General features: G+C 40.0%; 1 protein-coding gene across 5 annotated transcripts in view; it reads left to right on the top strand.

Annotated features, from left to right (window-relative positions):
- The window catches only part of ABCD2 (ATP binding cassette subfamily D member 2), a 46842-nt gene that overhangs the window by 9237 nt on the left and 19748 nt on the right, over positions 1-17857 (top strand). For all 5 annotated transcript variants that reach the window (XM_075081338.1, XM_075081337.1, XM_075081340.1 and 2 more), the window contains exons 4-6: positions 801-969; positions 4356-4450; positions 5810-5955. In XM_075081338.1, the coding sequence (XP_074937439.1) occupies positions 801-969; positions 4356-4450; positions 5810-5955 (410 nt within the window). The remainder of the gene's footprint in view (positions 1-800; positions 970-4355; positions 4451-5809; positions 5956-17857) is intronic.

The following is a 17857-nucleotide window of genomic DNA, read 5'->3' as shown; positions in this document are numbered from 1 at the left end:
CAGTTCTTTGAGAGCTCTTGGTGGTGAGGCTGCCCAAGAATAGGAAGTTATCATGTCCAGAGATCTCTTGTTTCTGTCTTCACCAGGTGGAAATTGTGACAAAAGGACCAAAAAATAAGAGAAAGCCTTTTAAGAGACCTCACCATCTTAAAAATGCCCAGTTCTAATCCAAGGTCTCAGATTTAGCTTTGGTACTCTAGCATGCAGATGGCAGAAGAGTAATTTCTTTTTTGTACTGTATTTTAGATTAGGATGCCCTGGTGCTGCTGCCTGTTTTACACAGAAAAACACACCTTTCCCACAGGAGGTTTTGGGAATACAGGGAAGTAAGCATAAATAATTATAGATGCCAGTTTTTCTCACTTCTGTGGATCTTTATTTTGCTAGCAAATGCAGAGACTTTGTTTTTCTCTTGTGTAATAGGTACTCTATTTTCAGATGTGCTAATAGCTATGCTCTGCTGGTTGAAGACTCTACTGATCCACAGAAAAGAGCAGTCCCTGCAACCTCCTCATTTACTGGAGCTATCATAGTTTAAATTGGCTGAAACCTGTCCCCCTCAAACTGTCTCTGTCTGCTGGCTGGTAGGAGCTGTGGGTGGCATACGGGTTAGCACAGAATCTGAAGGAATGAAAATTGATAGGCATTGAAAGACACGTCATTGATCCTTCCAATACAATGTCATTTGAGAAGCACTGACTCAGAATAGCTGGGAATATTTTTCATTAATCTTTGGCCAAACATTTCATTTATAGAATTTGTGAAGTGTTTACTGAAATGAGGCATTTGCTGTTTCCTAGGTTACTGAGCTAGCAGGCTACACCGCCCGTGTCTACAACATGTTTTCAGTCTTTGATGAGGTGAAGAGAGGCATCTACAAAAGAACTGCTGTTATTCAAGGGTCTGAAAACAACAGCAAGAATGAAGATAAAGCAGAATTACACATTGATGGGCCCTTAGAAATCAGAGGTAATAATTAATATTTGTTTGTGTTTCCCTGTGTGTGGGGCTGGCGCAGTGGGGCAGGAGGCGAACAGAGGGTTTTTTTTCTACAACAAATCAGCCTCTCAGCCTTAATACCCCAGAGGCCATGTTGCTTTCTGTTTTAACCTCCTGCTATTTTGTTACTCTGTGCTTATGCTGTGCTTTTCTAATACACAAAATTGCCGAAATGTTTTCTATGAAAACTTTCAGTGAAAAAGGTATACTGTTATTGGTGGTGGCAGTATTATTCTTATACGGACAGTGCCTGCTTTCCTCAGCCAACTTTTTTCAGAAAATTGAGACTGTAACATTTTCATCTTCAAACACAGTGTTATTTTGTTTGGGATAGGAGAGAAAGATAGGTTGGTTCAGAAGCTTTTGATGAAAATACTACTTTGTTTTCAGTGACTAAAAATCAGCCTGTGCTATTTTTTTTCATAATTTAGTGGGAATTTTCAATTGAAAGTGGGCTGACAACTTTACCCTTCCCCTCACCTCCCAAATGATCTGATCAATATATACGTTATCCCTCCCATCCCTATCCTGTGTCTTTCTGGTACCACTATCTTTCGGTCTCCACCCTTCCCAAAGCATTTTCTGTGTACATCCGTTTCTTATCGTGCTTCATTATGTGCCACCTCTCCCTCTTGCATCCAGCTTCTCTCTGAGGTACTTAAAGGCAGCTTTTGCAATGGGCTTTCCCCAACAGACCCCTTCTGCTTCTCCCCTCCATGGTGTTGAAAAGGCTTATTCCCTCCCTTTGGTTTCTGAAAACTTAAACCTCAGTAGAGTTGAAGGCGCCAAAGTGCTCTTTATGAAATAACTTCTTTCAGCAATTTCAACAGTGCTGCCCTTCAGCACAGATTTCTTAAAGGTCCTCTGACAAGGTTCATCATCACAGTCTGATGCAGCATGGCAGATAGCTGTGGAAATAGCTGCTGTCTTAACCTTGTAGAATTTGGTAGTATTTGGCTGACATTAAAAGAAATGACATTCTATAACTGTTACATTTTGTCATGTACAAGAGAAAAGGTTTGTAGTTCCTGGAGCAACAAAGGAATTTGGGGGCTCTTTTTAGATAACTGTGTTTTAGAAACAAACCCAAATACAGTTCAGATATGCGAGCATGCTGTTCACATTCCCTTTTGGTTCAGTATACTTATACCGCACTCCTTTTTTTCTCTGCAGCCTTTTCCTAAGATTCGGCTCCACAACAGTCACACATTTCATTTGGCCTGAATTCCTCTTAAGTCATGGTGTGTAGCCTTTGCTCCTGAGCGATTGTAGGCTCTCAGAGGCAGCTAGCCAATACCAAGCATTGTGCATAAGGACTTAAGCAGAATTTAGGCCAGATGAATCTAGGCCACAGGCTACATGCTTTTTATGACAAGTCCCATTGTAATGCTGGATTTCCTCCTTTCTTTTGGTCTTGATACTTCAGAAATTCCTGCAGAGTGGTTTTGTATGTGGATAAAAGTACACATGCTTACATACGTATATGTGTCTACATTGTTAGAAAAGAAAAATCTTAATATTCAGCTTCCACAAAGGCCCTTTGAACACATGTGACTTGTTTCCTTTTGAATCATCCAATATAGGTTTATGTAACTAAGGGATGTCTGTTTTGTGCATTTACTGTTGTTAGTATGACCACTGTGAAAATATGAAAACTATTAGAATATTTTTAACAGATAATAATAGTGCCTTATACATAGTGTATCTAATAATTCAGAATTTTAAAGTTGAAATAGAATTTTTTACATCTAGTACAAATGCTGTCAAATTGTGTTTCTGATTACACATAGATATCCTTTAAACGCATGCTAAACTCACAGTCAAACACTGTGAAGTTAGGAAATAAGAATTAATATTTCATAATACTTATGTAGCTTACTATTTTTTATCATATTTTAACTAGAATTTCTCCACCATATCCAAGTGCTTCAAAAACGTGTATGAATTTTGCAGAATTTGCTTGAGATCCTTGTGAAGGAGAATTTTCTGTGGAAACATAGTCAGATGAATGCCAAGTCCTTCACAAGTATTCATGTGGTTGGTGTGACTGGATGACCTTTTTTCACAAAAGTATGTCTTGGCCAAATTTGTTAGCATTTTTCTGAACTTATCAAAAAACACGTGCCTGGTGTGATGTGCTTGACTCCCACTTGCATATCAGGTGCCTTTGTAGGAGTCTGAAGGCAACAGAGCCTCAGTGTGATGAGAAGGCTGCAATAATTTTTTTTAACAGCAAAATACTTTCCTTTTCCATAATCTCATGTTGGACACCACAGAACTTTTTAAAGTAAAAATTATTTTAGGAAACAAAGAATACTTGTGCTGATACACAGCACAGAAATTTTTGCCCTGTTGTTATAGCTTGGCAAAGTTGAACAAAGCAGTTGAACAAAGAGCCTCTTAATGGAAAATGTAAAACTAACCTTACCTGAAGAAAATGCTACCAGATCCTTTGGTAATAAACTCAAGTTTCCCTTAGTTCCATTTTTCTTTGTTCAGATTAGTTTAAGTTATAAAATAAGCAGTCTTCTAATACAAAGAGAAATGTCTTTTCTTTGCATCTTGTCTGAAAAGGTAATTTTTGACATTTGCCCAGGAGCGTGCTGTTTGGGCCCTGTTAGGCAGGCCCAGAGAAGTTAGAGTTGGTTTCCTTTTTTTTACTGTTTCCAGAAGAATTTATTTCAAAGTCTTTGTGTTACAGAGTATCCAAGTGTCCAACTGAGATTATCTATTTAGATTTGCCAGCAATCCAAATAGTAAGTGTAGCTACTGGAGTGCAATGTTATATGGGTTTCTGCAAATACTTACAAGACATGTTTACAGTGTCTGTGGCTTCAAAAAGAGATGGAAGCAAGCCATTAAATGTTTTCTCCTTTGCCCTCGTTGCTGGAGGAGACTGAATTGGGCTCTGAGTTTCAGAGCTGGTAGTGAAAGTTGATTCCATTTTCTAATTAAATCCTCAAGAGCAGAAAAACTGGTCTGCCTGTGGCTAAGGCTGTCCTTGAACTTCTTTACTGGCTAATATTGACCACCTCTTTAAAACAAAATACAGTAAATGCAGGTAGGATGTGAATAAACATGTCTTTATAGTGCATTATGTATTTATGATGCATATTGTGCATTATATTTATGATTGAACTTAGGATTCATTGCACACTCCTGGCTACTGCTGACAATGTCTTTCTGACTAGCTAAGATGTATTATCCAGATTTTCCACTAGGGGAACCTGGAGCACATAAAAGAGTTGTTTGAAACTCACCAGTTTATACTTCTCAGCCTTGCACAGAGACTGTCACATATCATTGCTTAATGGAAGGTTTCACAAACTCTAATTATTTTTTTTTTTTCTTACTAGGGAAAGTTATTGATGTTGATCATGGAATTATTTGTGAAAATGTTCCTATTATTACTCCGAATGGCGATGTGGTGGTTTCCAGGCTAAACTTCAAAGTAAGATGATATGCAAGAATCTTCTGATTGTTGCCATCACATTAACATAAACAGCACAGAATTCATGTACCTTTTGTTAAGTACTTGGAGGAGCATATGGATAAAAGGGGAAGTCCAGAAAGGTAGGCATAGTAGCTCAACAGAGGCAGACATATGTAGTTTATCCCGCTCAAAGAAAGAGAAGAGAGGATATCTGGTGCTGTTGCTAGGTGAAAAATAAACCTGAGATGTTCAAAGGTGTGTATGGGAGTCTGCATCCATCTTAATGTCAATGAAATTGGGATGCTTTACTCACATAAGCTCCTTTAAAAGTCTGATCTCACAGCAACAGTGAAAAAATTAAGTCTGTAGTTTTGCTTGATCACCACAAAGAGCAGTACTAATAGTTGACAGCATAGTTCACAACCCCAAACTGTGGAGTGTTTACTCATTAAAAACTCACATTGTTTCTAAAACACTATTCCAGATACCACTCAGTACCTGCTCACAGTGTTAATGGATGACCTTTACTGAATTACTCGCATATATATCCTGATTTTATGTTCCAGTGCAGATGTTATTTTAAAAAACAGTTTAAGCTATCAGAACACTAACATGAATAATTCCAGCAGGTCCTTTAATTTAGCTAAAGCAGAGTGTTCTTACCACCTCTATTGGTATAGGAATTAGCAACTAGGAGGACAGAGTCCTAGCTATGGCAAAACTTTCAACAACTTCGGTGTAGGAATTTCAGATTTGTAAAATTACAACTTTATGGTCAAGGAGACAGTTATATTTATTCACTTGGCTCAAGAGACCAAAACAACAGAAAATATAACATAGTCAATATATTTATGTAAAGCATAGACAGTGACATTGTGATTATGCATAAGTATACACTCATATATACACAGGGTAATACTCAAATGAATAAAGCCGAGTGCATCACACCCAAAATAAAACTGGTAATTAAGTAGGAAAGGGCAATGTGAGTAAGTTTTCCAAACCATTTGATTGGGCTCCCATAGCTTAAATTAATATCACTGATGAGCATAGCACCGCTCTGTACACCGTTAACACCTTTGGACCTAATCTCCATTAGAAAAATTGATTCTCACTGTGGTTTATTGACATTGTGATATAATCAGTGTAGTTTATAGAAATACTCAGACAATATAGAAATTATTTTCATTATTTCAGCCCGCATATTATGTCTAATGTCACTGTTTCCAGAACAGTTGCATAAATATGTGCAGGTAATCAATGAAATGGGTTGATAATTTGATATAAATGCTCATGTAGCTCCCTATAGGAGTCTTAGACTGTCTTGTGCTATATGTACTGCATAATAACATCCTTGCATTTTCATTGCTATTGTAGGTCCAGGAGGGGATGAATCTTCTAATCACTGGACCGAATGGCTGTGGAAAAAGTTCTCTTTTCAGAATTTTAAGTGGTCTGTGGCCTGTGTATGAAGGAGTTCTCTACAAACCCCCTCCGCAGCACATGTTTTATATTCCACAAAGGTATGTTTTGTTCAAGGTGATACTTTTTTTTTTCTGGTCACATGAATTTTGACCCTGCTTCTCTCATTTTCAATCTGTGACATGTACAGCCAAGTTAAAAGGTGGTAAGTACAACCTCAGCTGTGTGGAGAGCGCTAAAAAAACCCCAGATCCCTTCTTGTTGGTGATGCAAATCTTCAGTCATTGGGAAGGGCTCACATACCCTCATGATGGAGCCTATGCTCCCCTGATGGCTGAAGTCCCGAATGATTGGGATCATGGGAACAGACTAGAATCTGAAAGAAATTTGAAATAGATCTACAGATCTTAATTCTGATTTCACTTTAAAACCAAAGATCAAAACAAGTGAGAGTGTTTTGGTTCTAAATGTTGAATTGTTGAAAATAATTTTCAGAACTTCAACTTTTACACTACGAAACTAGAATCCAATCCAATATTAACTGCAAATTACCTTTTTTATAGTATGTGCCCATTTCACTAAGGGAAACATGGCTTTTTTGTGCTTTGTTTGTATTCTGATTTGCTGTTGGATTCGCAGAACATAATTTAATGCAATTGATTCTAGAATATCTCCTTAGAGACTTTTAACTAGGTTGTTTTGCAAAAGCAAAATCAAACACTGAAAATCTTTGATTGCTTTCTGTACTTCATTTCTTCCCATGGTCAAAAGAATTACTCTTGGTCCAGTTTGTAGTCTTGTTTAAAAAGTACAAGCTATTAAGCTAAATGGAAAATATTAACTGATGAGTAGGTTTCCTAGCTGTAGGTGAAGGTAACAAAGAACATTTACCTATAATTTTTTCAAATATATGTATAATTTATTGCTAGCCGTTGTCATTTTTCTGAGCAACTTGAGGGTTTTATTCAGGAATTTGGAGCAAAATGCTTTATTAAATGTTTTTCAAAACAGTATTTCAGAATTCCCATTGCACGGGACATTCTTAAAATCAGTTTTATTCTTAGGCAGAACAAAAGCTATTCTGAATTTTTTTCTTGCAGAAGATCTTGAGTTTCAGCCACTTCTGTCCTCTCTGTGATCCTAGTCCCTCCTCAGATCAACATCTGAGGCTGGCTTGCCTACAGCCCTTCCCCTTTACTTACGTCCCCTTTATTCTGTGAAAGCAAACAGACTCACATTGCACTCAGGCAGATTTGCCAAGGTGCCGGTTGCGGGGACTGAATCACATCTGCTGGAGTTTCATTTCCAGAAACATGGTCCTTTGTTAGCTGTTTCCCCTAACTTTTCAGTGCTGAGCAAGTTTGTCCAGCAGACCTCTTCTTCGAAACATTTCAAAACTTTTGGTCAGAAACGGAGATTCAGCCAGCATCTTTGCAGCCCCCTGTGACCGACACCGTGTAGGGGTTGACATATCATCTTTGCAGTGTACCCTGAAGGTATCACTCAGATGCAGTCCATCCTAATAGCATTTGCCAGGAGAAAGGATTCTGCCGTGATGTCTTCAGGGCATCTAAGTGACATTGCCAAGGCTTGACTCTGTGGAGGGTTTTTTAGGCAGTACAGAGGATTTCCCTTCTCAAGGGAAAGAACAGTGTCTGGGTAAATGGGGCAACAGTGAGTGACAGAGAGGGCTCTTCTGCAAAATTGCTACATCTTGGCTTGCATTTTTTTTTCTGCCTATATTCCATTACTGAGCATTTTAATAGTTCATTTATTTATGGCCTAAATAAATTACACATTCCGTTGGGTTTTTTGTCTGTCCCTGGCTCTAGAATACATTTAGAATTTCTGTAGTGGTTTAAAAATTGTTCTAAAATCCTGAATTTAAAGCAGCTTATTTTGGAAAGTCCTGCTGGTGCAACCATTTTGCTTATTAACCCTGTGCAAATTGCTGTTTGGTCAGGATTACCTTCTGTTCGTTTACTTTTTTTAGACATAATTCTAAAACTTCAGGCTGGAAAAGGTAGTGCCCTGCCTATATTTCATCATGTATTATTTCAGCATAACTTTAGGGCAGATATGTGTTCTGGACTGAGAGGATCTGGGAGGTGGTAGGATGGATTCACCTTAGTTCAACGTACCTCACTCTTTTGTTTGGTGGGTAGGTGAAAACTGTGGTGTAGCAGAAGGCTCTTGAATTGGTGAGTGTCTGTCAGAGCAGTGAATTAGAATGACATCGTGGGGTTTAAGTGTATACATTATGCCTCTGGTCTAAGCACATGGGAGATGGCTCTTCATGAGTGGACACAATTACCAGTGAGCCTGGTAAGAGCTTACTCCTGTGTGCCTGTGGCTGAATTTAATTCTGCATGAGCCCTCTTTGAGTCAAATGTAGGAACCTCATCTGCACATGGTGAATAATGGAGAATACAGAGACTGCTAAGGAACAAAATACTGCACAGTAAATAGAAGCTCATTGAAAAGATTATTTTTTCATTTCTGTGTGTAGTGTTCCAGTGCAGTATTCCAGAAATGTGTGGGAAATCATGTGTCTTTGCAAAGTTCAAAAGCTACACACTAAAGTATGATTTATTAAAAAGTGAATTATTTCATTTTATACTCCAAATTTCATCAGCACTGCAAACACTGGGGTTAGCTTTACTTAGCAGTATGTAGGCTTTAAAACAGAGCCTCAAGAGTCCCTATCTTTTTACCTTTTTAGATTGCTTAGCATCGTTATACTGCTTTTTTTAGATTTTACCTCTGTGAAGCTCTGTGAGGTTTTTTTTCCTCCCCTCATATAGGGCCAGGCCTTGCAGAATTTGTCCTTAATCGGTCATAGTTCTGGTGGATGCTGAAGGGACAAACTGCATTTTTGGGGGTCAGGTAAAGAGAAGCCCAGGGATTTCTGTGACTGCGGCTCTACCGCTCTCTGTGACAGACTTGTAAAAGAGGAGGCTGGACAGGAGAGAGGGAGGCTTTAAGCAGTCCAGTGTCATAGTGGTACCAAAAGCAGCTTGTTTTCAGGGATGGATCAATGCTAGGAACTGGTCACAGCTCAACAAGTTGTCACATCTCATTGGAGCCTCAGTAACTGGCAGGGTGTGTGCTCTTACCCCTCCTTCTACTTCTCTGTCCCTCTTTTGCAAAGTAAAATAATTTGTGTTAACCACATCTTTGCATTCCTGTTTTAATTAACTGGTCAAGAAGGTAGCATGAATGAAATAATAAATGCTTTTGGGTGCTCTAGTTGGTAAGGAATCATTATTAAAAGCAGAATTCAGAAACATACTTTTAAATAATAAATAACAAAAATATCTAGTGGGTAGCATGAGTGCCGATGCTAAAGATATGACCACAAGACGTTAATGTAGGACTTAGGGAATTAAAGGAGGAGTCAATCCTTTCATAGTATACGAGCAGTGTATCTGAAGGTAGCCTGGTTTCTCCAGACTTTGCCCTGTTCCTACTCTGTTGGTCTTAAAAATGGGAGGAGACTCCACCTCTATGCAATTAGTGAGCTCTAGCATACAATTCCTCCTAACATTTATTCCAGCTCTTCTTGCTCTCCAACTAAGCGTCTCAGCTTTTTCAGTTGTAAAGAACACAGATTCTGCACATGTTGGCTTTCATTTCCTTAGTTCTCCCTCGTTTGATATAAATGCCAGCAGAATTGCGTACCTCCATACTTGCAGGTTACCCTGACACCACCACAGGAATATTCCTCAGTGTCTCGGTACCGTAAAGCTGCAGTAAAGCTACAATCATCACTGGATTATTGATATAAGTTATTAATAATTTTCGGCCAGCTGTGTCTTGTCTTATTTGCATGGATGAATGTCTCATGCAGTCTCTGCTGGTTGCATATCATGACTCTTCCTAGCACAGCACATATCTAAAACATCCATCAGCATTTTCTCTGTCTTCCTTGAGGACTGATTCACTGATTCACATTCGTAGAGCTCAGAGTAATTCTTAATCCACTGTACTTCTTTCTCCTAGTCCATTGTTAGTTTTTTATCTCCAGCCTGCTTCTACTGTAATTTGGGTATTTTTGTGATAGAGGCATGTTTCTCCTGTAGAATGCATAGTTTCTCTGTAATTCTGTGTGCCAATCTAGTAGAAGACCAACCCTGACCACTTTCTCAGCAGTCACAGCGACAGTCCAATTCTATATTCTCTCTCTCTTTCTATTGCTCGTTCAGGTAGATCTCTAATTCCAACACCAGGCTTGTCAGATGCTAAAATGGAGGCATCCAAAGACACACTAGTACCAAATGTTGTTTGTTCTTCATCATTTAAGATTTATATACCTATGTCTCGCTGCCTTCTTACTAATGGTAGGACAGTAGGGAACATAACAAGTTTATGGCCTTCCTAAGCTGTTTGTTTTTGCATACACTGTTACTGTTAGCTGCATACGTTAAACTGTACTCTGACTGCACGTGCCAACGCCACACTAGCAACTGTCATTGCCCTTCAGCATTTTGCTGATGATACACCACCACATTGACTTGTTCCTTCAGTACTTTGCCATCAGTTCATGTCATGCTGTATAGATATCTGCTCCCTTACACACTGCATCTGTCTGTCATACTTATTGTTATCAAGTTCATGGTGCTCCTTTTAAATATGTTCATTTCCAAAGTTCACCACTTATCCGACAGATAAGGAAAAGGTCTGTGATAGCGTTAACACAAGAATAACATAACACACTTCAGTTATGAATAATATTTTGATATAGGTTTGCTTTAACAAATTGGCTGCTACTTGTGTCGTCTTTTTTCTTTTTTTTGAAAGGAGTTAATTCAAGAGAGCTTAACTCAGTATTCTGCTGTTCATTAAAAAGTATGGCTTTGCGTCTGAGGGGGCTGTTAGGCTATCCCCTCAGCCAGGGCATAGCTTTTCCCATTTGGTCTTACTGGGACTTGTATAGAAATGCTTGCACTTCTCCTTCCTGCTTGAAGTCCTGTCTTACCTAGAACAGAAAGTTCTTGTCTTGCAGCCCTGTAGGTTAGCGGAAGCTTTGCTTGTGAGGGTCAGTGAGAGACCTCACTGTTTCCACTGATGGCTCACTCACAGCTGTAAAGTTTGAAGGTTTTTAATTAGGTCTGAGTGCTGACTGATCACAAGTAATGACAGTACCTCTTGGTAGCACATCGTGAATGAGATTCACTTAATAGTCAGAGGTGGAAAATGGCTTTATGGATTAGCGGCTACTCCCTCTCAAGCCATGCAAGGTGCCTTCCTTAACTGGCCAGACACAAGAGGCATCTAATTAAAGCACAGCTTACAAGTCTTCTCTGTTACTAGGCAGAGTCACAGAAATCCCAGGCTGAAGGCTTTTGTCAGGTTGCTGCATTGGGATTTAGTTTAGATTTAAATTATATTTACATAAATCCACCACTGGTCTTAAAGGCTGCAGCTGAACTGATGTTTGTGAAGGACTTCAGCATGCTGTAGGGCTTTGGTCGCTCAGTCCCTTCAGACTGGGGGCCTGCCTGGAGCAAGCTGTGGCTATGGGAGATACCAAGAGGACTAAACGTGGGTGAGGAATTGAGTTGTGTTTTTACATACTCAACTTTTACTCCATATGGACACTAGTGCAGTCTCCTAGTGGGCAGTTGTCTGAAGCACAGAAGCCAGTACCACACTTAATACAAATGAAGACCCTTGTTGACAAGTTTTAATCGCCAGGGAAGTCCAAGCTTGATTTGATACAGAGTTTTCAGTACCATCTCTTATCTACCAGTGGTCTTTTCAGTTGAAGCAGGTACTATTATTACCGCCTTTGGTATAGATGGACGGAGAGACTTTGTTCTCCAGACTCATGGAGGTGACTCACTTAAAGCCCAATGTGGTCACTTAACTTCCTGCAAGCCAAGTCCCTTTAATTTGTGGTCCATAAAAGAACTTGAACATTCAGAGGATTAAGATCCATTCAGCAACTTATTGCATTCCTGCCAAGTCACAGATACACAGAGCTATAATATTAAAGTGCCGTCAGCTGTATGGCTGATTAAATACCATGACACGTAGGCAACTAAAAGGTGAAATCCATTCTTGTAATCAAAGCAGCATCCCTCCTATTGTGAATATTGCTTCAGTACTAAGCACATAAATCTTGTTTTGGTGCCTGCACAAATGTGGGTGTCTCTAATATGCAGAACTTCCTCCATTTACGTTCTTTTGAGATGTTTTCCTCAGTGTTGTAGAATAACTACGTTTTTGTCTGCAAGTATGCCCAATTGCAGGAATATTTCTACTAGGATCTCTGGCAATCGGCTGTTCCATGTTTCATAATGTATTTCAGACACCATGTTCTTGCCAGCATGAGCTTGTAATGCTTCCGCCCTCCACTTGCTTCTTTTGATGGGATTGTGAATATCAAAAGTCCTCATTCAGCACTGATAATTACGTGTTGCCTGCACCACCCTTCCAGGCATCCATGTATGCACCAGACTGTTATGGAACTTCACTTAAAAGCTGGGAAAACTAGGCTTTGAAATTTTAAGTACATTGTCAGGTCACACTTGGCAAACACTTTATAAATATGAAATCACTAAAGAGATTATAAGAACTGAGTATGTGGCTGGTATTATAGGATCCATCCAGCAAAGCAACTGACAACCTATGTAATCTGTGCTAGGTTCATTTTGCTCAGACAGAGCTCAATTGCTTTTAAAATTTAGTTTTGATAGCAGTGCCAGGGGAACAAATTCACCTAGAGGTTAACTGAGATTGCTGTGTAACTTAGCAGTTGTATGGACAACTTGCATGGTAGGGAGTAGTCTGGTGGTTGCATTTACATGACCTAGTTTCTGCAGAGAAGTGCCATTACTGTGTCCAGCTTGAGCAGTTACCTCCAGCTTAATGCCCTACATTGCAACTGTGCAACAAAGGATCTTTGACAGATGAACAGAACGGTAAATATTTACTATTTCAATAATACTTTACCTAGGAATGTCAAAAAGCATGCTTTAAATGCCATATGCATTTCACATTATGAGAAGCAACTTGGCTACATAACACTGGGAAAAATAAACTACAAAACCTGCCTCACATAAAAGGCTTGAAAGGATGCTGGCTTGGGTGAGGGGAGGACAACTGAAAACTCTAATAACAATTGTATCATCTTCCCTGGAAAGAAGTCCTTTCTCCTTCTTACCACAGTTTTCAATCAGAAACTCTTATTACAGTGCCCTATGCTTTTAAATATCCACATAGTAGACATAGCCAACACCTCCCTCTTGAGAAGGTGGTAGTCCTTCCCATGCAGTATAGGCTCTGCCTTTTGCCTGCCCCTGTGTCCTGGGCTCCAGAACTGTGTCCCAGCTCCAAGGTGAACTTCAGCCCTCTTCCCAGCCTCTCCGCAGTCTGCTCACTCAGACACATTTCTTAGAGTCTAGTCCCTTGTTTGCCTGCCTGCAGGCTGAGGATCTCATCTTCTGTCCCTCCTCCAACTCACTGTAGTTTCCAAGCTAAATCTAAGTTTATTCAGCATGGTGCGGTGCACCAATGAAAGTGTTCATTGTCAGTCTCAGTAAGAAAGGTTTTTGATCTCAGTAATGCATTAATTAAAATTCCTTTTACTAGAGATAAGGAATAAGTTGCTAGCATTGATAATCACAAAATCACAGAATGGCTGAGGTTGGAAGGGACCTCTGGAGGTCAACTAGCCCTGTGCTCAAGCAGGACCACCTAAAGCTGTTTGCCCATGACCATGTCAGATGGCTTTTGAATATCTCCCAGGATTGAGACTCCACAACCTCTCAGGGCAACTTGTTCTAGTGTTTGATCACCCTCACAGTGAAAAATTGTTTCCTGATGCTCAGATGGCATCTCCTGTGTTTCAGTTTGTGCCCACGGCCTCTGGTCCTGTCACTGGGCATCACTGAGAAGAGCCCAGCTCCATCCTTTTTGCACCCTCCCTTCTGGTGTTTATATACATCGATGAGATCCCCCTGAGCCTTCTCTTCTCCAGGCTGAACAGTCCCAGATCTCTCAGCATTTCCTCACAGGAGAGATGCTCCAGTCCCTTCATCATCTTTGTGGAACTTACGTCCCATCAGATGCTATGAACCCAGTGTTGTGCAGCATTAGATGGACCTCTGGTCACAGTATGGCATGCTGCATTTGGTCCCATCTGTGCTAAGGCCTGTTGACATTATGGTCTTTAGCTCTCTGATAGGATTATCTTAAAAGTAAACAATTCCATTTATCATTTTTACTGTAAAGCAAAAGGATGTTAGCATGAGAACATGCTGCTTCACTTCAAGATAAAGACAAGGACACATGGGTGGCGTAACTGCCAATGCCATGTGGGAGCTGCCTGCAGGCTTCTCTGTTATGATTAGCTGACAAAGTTTATCCTGCAGCCAAGTGCTAAGTGAAGCACAGCACAGGCCTGAAGGCCAACTTATGTGTGCAGCACAGCCCAACGTGGTGCAGAAAAGTACAGCACAGGCCTTTGCCCATTCAGGTCAACTGTCATGTGGATTGCTAACTCCTCAATGCACAATAGTCTCCCAGTTCAGGCCACTGCAGCTGTTCATCCTGTGTCCTAGGACAAGCATTTAAGGCACATGAGACCTGCTGGAGGTACCAGCTCAATCGAGGACTCCACTGACTGCAAAGAGCCAGGGGTGACTAACTCAGAGTTGGATGAGTAACTTTTAGGTGAGCTGAGTCTCTTCTACAAATAATGCTGAGTAGTCCCCAGAACACTGGATTTTCAGTTCTTTGTTTCTGAGTCATTAATTATGTCATGGTCTGGTGGGAGCATGTAGCAGGTGGATTTCTTTCTGCAATTCAGCATGTGTGTGTTAGCCGAGCTTAGATGGGAGCATGCCTTTCCCAGGAGGAAAGGCTTTTCCAGACTTGTTTATCTGCCTAGTATGTTGCATTAATTATAACCCTATCAGTTTTAGTTTCTGCTAGAGATTACTACAGCTCCCTCGTGGCCACTTCAGGTACCTATAACACTTACAAAATGGCTATATTAACATTCCATGTATCTATATACATGGTGCATCTCTGTATTTGCGCTGTCATGTTCTGTCGTCTGTAATGCAAAGTGTTTCACAGAGGATTGGAGAGGGAAGTCAGTGCAGTGTGTGACTTCCCACTTTTTGGCAGGGTATCTCACTGGCGACCCACTATTGCTCTTGTATTACTTGCAAATTCATATCCTAGTGCATGCAAAAAATGTTGCCATGGACAACTAAGCATTGTAGAAACCCGGAGCAAAAGCAGCCTCTGCTCTAGAGGCTTCACTGTCTACACTTCCTCTTCTCTGTAAAGTGTCAGCTCTCATCTGCAAAACCATTAATAATTTGGGACCTTTCTAAAAGAGGGAAAGTGCCTTCTCATTGTGTTACATTGCTGTGATAAAAATCAGAAAAACCTCTTAGGCTGGGGTATGCCTGGTGGGATTGGCAGGTTAGACTCTTGTCCAGAACACCTCATTTTTCTTTCTTCAATTTATTTGTCTTCATGATCATCCGTCCAAATAATCCTTTTATCATCAGGACTGCCAGAGGTATGAAAAGACTGGGCCTGCAAAAATTGGATGTTTAAGAAAAGGAGAGTATTCTTCCTTCATTTGTCTGGCTGGTTGATTTGATTCGTTGCAGGAGGTGTAATTATTTCAGATTGCATTAGCAGCTTGTATTTTGCAGAATTTGTCTGGGTTTTGTTTTGAATTATACATGTGTTCTTTCTGTTGTCTCTGCCTATCACAAGACACAAATAGACTGAACTAGATAATTTTGTGAATTGTTCATCTTAAACTTTTATGCCATCCGACTAGTTCCTGTAATATTGTAAGTAGTATTGGTAATGGTGAATAAGTAGATCATGAGATGAGATGATACCTGAGCATGAATAGAGCTTTAAATTAAAGGCTTATTTTACCTTTCTGGTTATTATTTCCTCCCAAATTATTTTCATGCAGAGATGTGCATAACTTCTTTGCAAAGAAAGCCACAGAGTGATTAGTGGGATTTTTTCAGCCTTTGATGTCAGATTCTCATTATATGCATTGAGAATTCAGTCTTCCATACTGTGTATTTTGTTTCCTGTTAACTATGTTAATGGATATAAGCTGATTGCATTCCACTCTGGCAACTGCTCTAGCTGAAATATTTAGAGGATGTTTGTGGCTAGTTTTGTATGAGTAGAGAGGAGAATTCAGTATAAGGTATTTTAAAGAAAGATCAATTATTTATATCTTTAGAAGGGCTGCTGAAACTTTAGCTGGCCCTAAAATCCCTTGGACTAGATACAATGCAATAAACTGAGACTATTGCTTTTTTAACATTTTGCTAAATATTATATTATTTATTGTTTGTAAACTCTTTGGTGATACCACCTTTTGTGTGAGAGTAGTGGATACAACACTACTTAAAAGGAGCTTGATTCACATTCATTCAAGACGTTTTATTCTCTCAAAGTTGTAGTGGTGGTGCCATCATTAGTTTTCTGCTGTTTATTTTATTAATGTCATCAGCGAACTATTAGGAATCCAGATCACGTTGCTTAGTGGAGATTGGCATTCTTGAGCATCACTGTTGATCAACCTTTGCTGCTGTTGAAAACTGTGGAGTTTTTACTACTGAGCTAAATTAGGACCGTGGCAAGAAAGATCCAGAATTCTCCTGAGTTGATTCCAGCTGAGGTATTACAGCACCAGCAAGGTGATGGAAATTTCTAGATACAGGTGGATTCCCTAGATAGTCAGGCAGAGATTTAGGGCTTTTGGAAATTTATCTAAAAAACTTGTGTGGTAGGTAAAGGGAGCCACCTAGAGTTAATCCATAGGTATCTCTAAATATAAAGGTTTATCCGAACTCCTGCCTCTTACTGAAGTTTAGGTGCCAAACTGAGAGCTAAATGTTAAGCCCCTTTATCTACAACAAGTCCTGTCCTGACAGCAGGCACCTAAATAAGATTAGAACCCCCTTTAAAATGTTTTCACATTGCTGCTGAAGGATTAGGATAGTTACTGCATTTTATATTCAAGAACACTGGGGAAAAAAGGAACAACATAAATAATGTATGGCACAAAGATTGGTACTAAAGCCTCCCTCCTTCCAGTTGAGGACTTTGGCTGGTACAGTGTATAATTAGACTCTTTCCAACAACTCTCTCTTCAGACACATGATTCCTGCCTCTTACCAGCAGTTCCCTTGCTTCGGTGGGAAGATTAGAATGTGCCCTCCCTTTGACTCCTCTTTAGCCTGGACGCTAACCTAGGAAAATGGGAAGTGGATACCATGCAAGCTGAGAAGAACTTAGCCTGAACCCAGTTCTTGGGAGAGATTTGCTAACCATTAGCTTGTCATACAACCCTCCTCTTGCCTCTCTAGTAGCTGCAGTGTTTTGTGCTGGACTTAAAGCTGTCACTTTCCTATTCCATGCTGTACTGGACCTTCTGTGAAATTAGTGTTGTGGCACAGCTGAAGGTGTGAGCTGTGCCCATGGGTTTCTGGACTGGAGATTCTTCAGTGCAAGCACTGACTCCTTAAGGTCTTCCCAGTTTCCTAGAAAGATATCTCCATGACTGGAGCTTGGACTCCAGTATTATCATCTTGAATAGAGGTGCCTAAATTTGGAATACGTTTTATTTTAGATGTCAAAGCAAGCACTCTGAATTGCACCCTGTGCCAATGCCCTTTGAAAATCCAAGATGCAATTTATCTGAAAAGGAGAATCCCAGGTATAGCATTCCCCTTTCTCTCTCCTACTTGGGTATATTGAGAGGCATCTTGTCAGCCAGCGAAAGAAACTTAAAAGATGGGTCAGTCAAGAGTTTGTGGTTGCATTACACATAACTTTCCCACATAACTTTGCATATCTGTGTGAATAATCGTGCAATAATAACTGCAAACACACTTATATAGCAAATGGTGAGTCAGGTCCTGATTGCTCAACTAGGGGCATGCAGATGATTTGCAGAATCACAAGCCACATGTTTTTAGACTTTACCTTCCATGGAGGAAG

This window comes from Phalacrocorax aristotelis, chromosome 1 (genome assembly GCF_949628215.1).
Source record: "Phalacrocorax aristotelis chromosome 1, bGulAri2.1, whole genome shotgun sequence".
NCBI lineage: Eukaryota > Metazoa > Chordata > Aves > Suliformes > Phalacrocoracidae > Phalacrocorax > Phalacrocorax aristotelis.
This window is presented reverse-complemented; position numbering and strand designations above follow the sequence as displayed.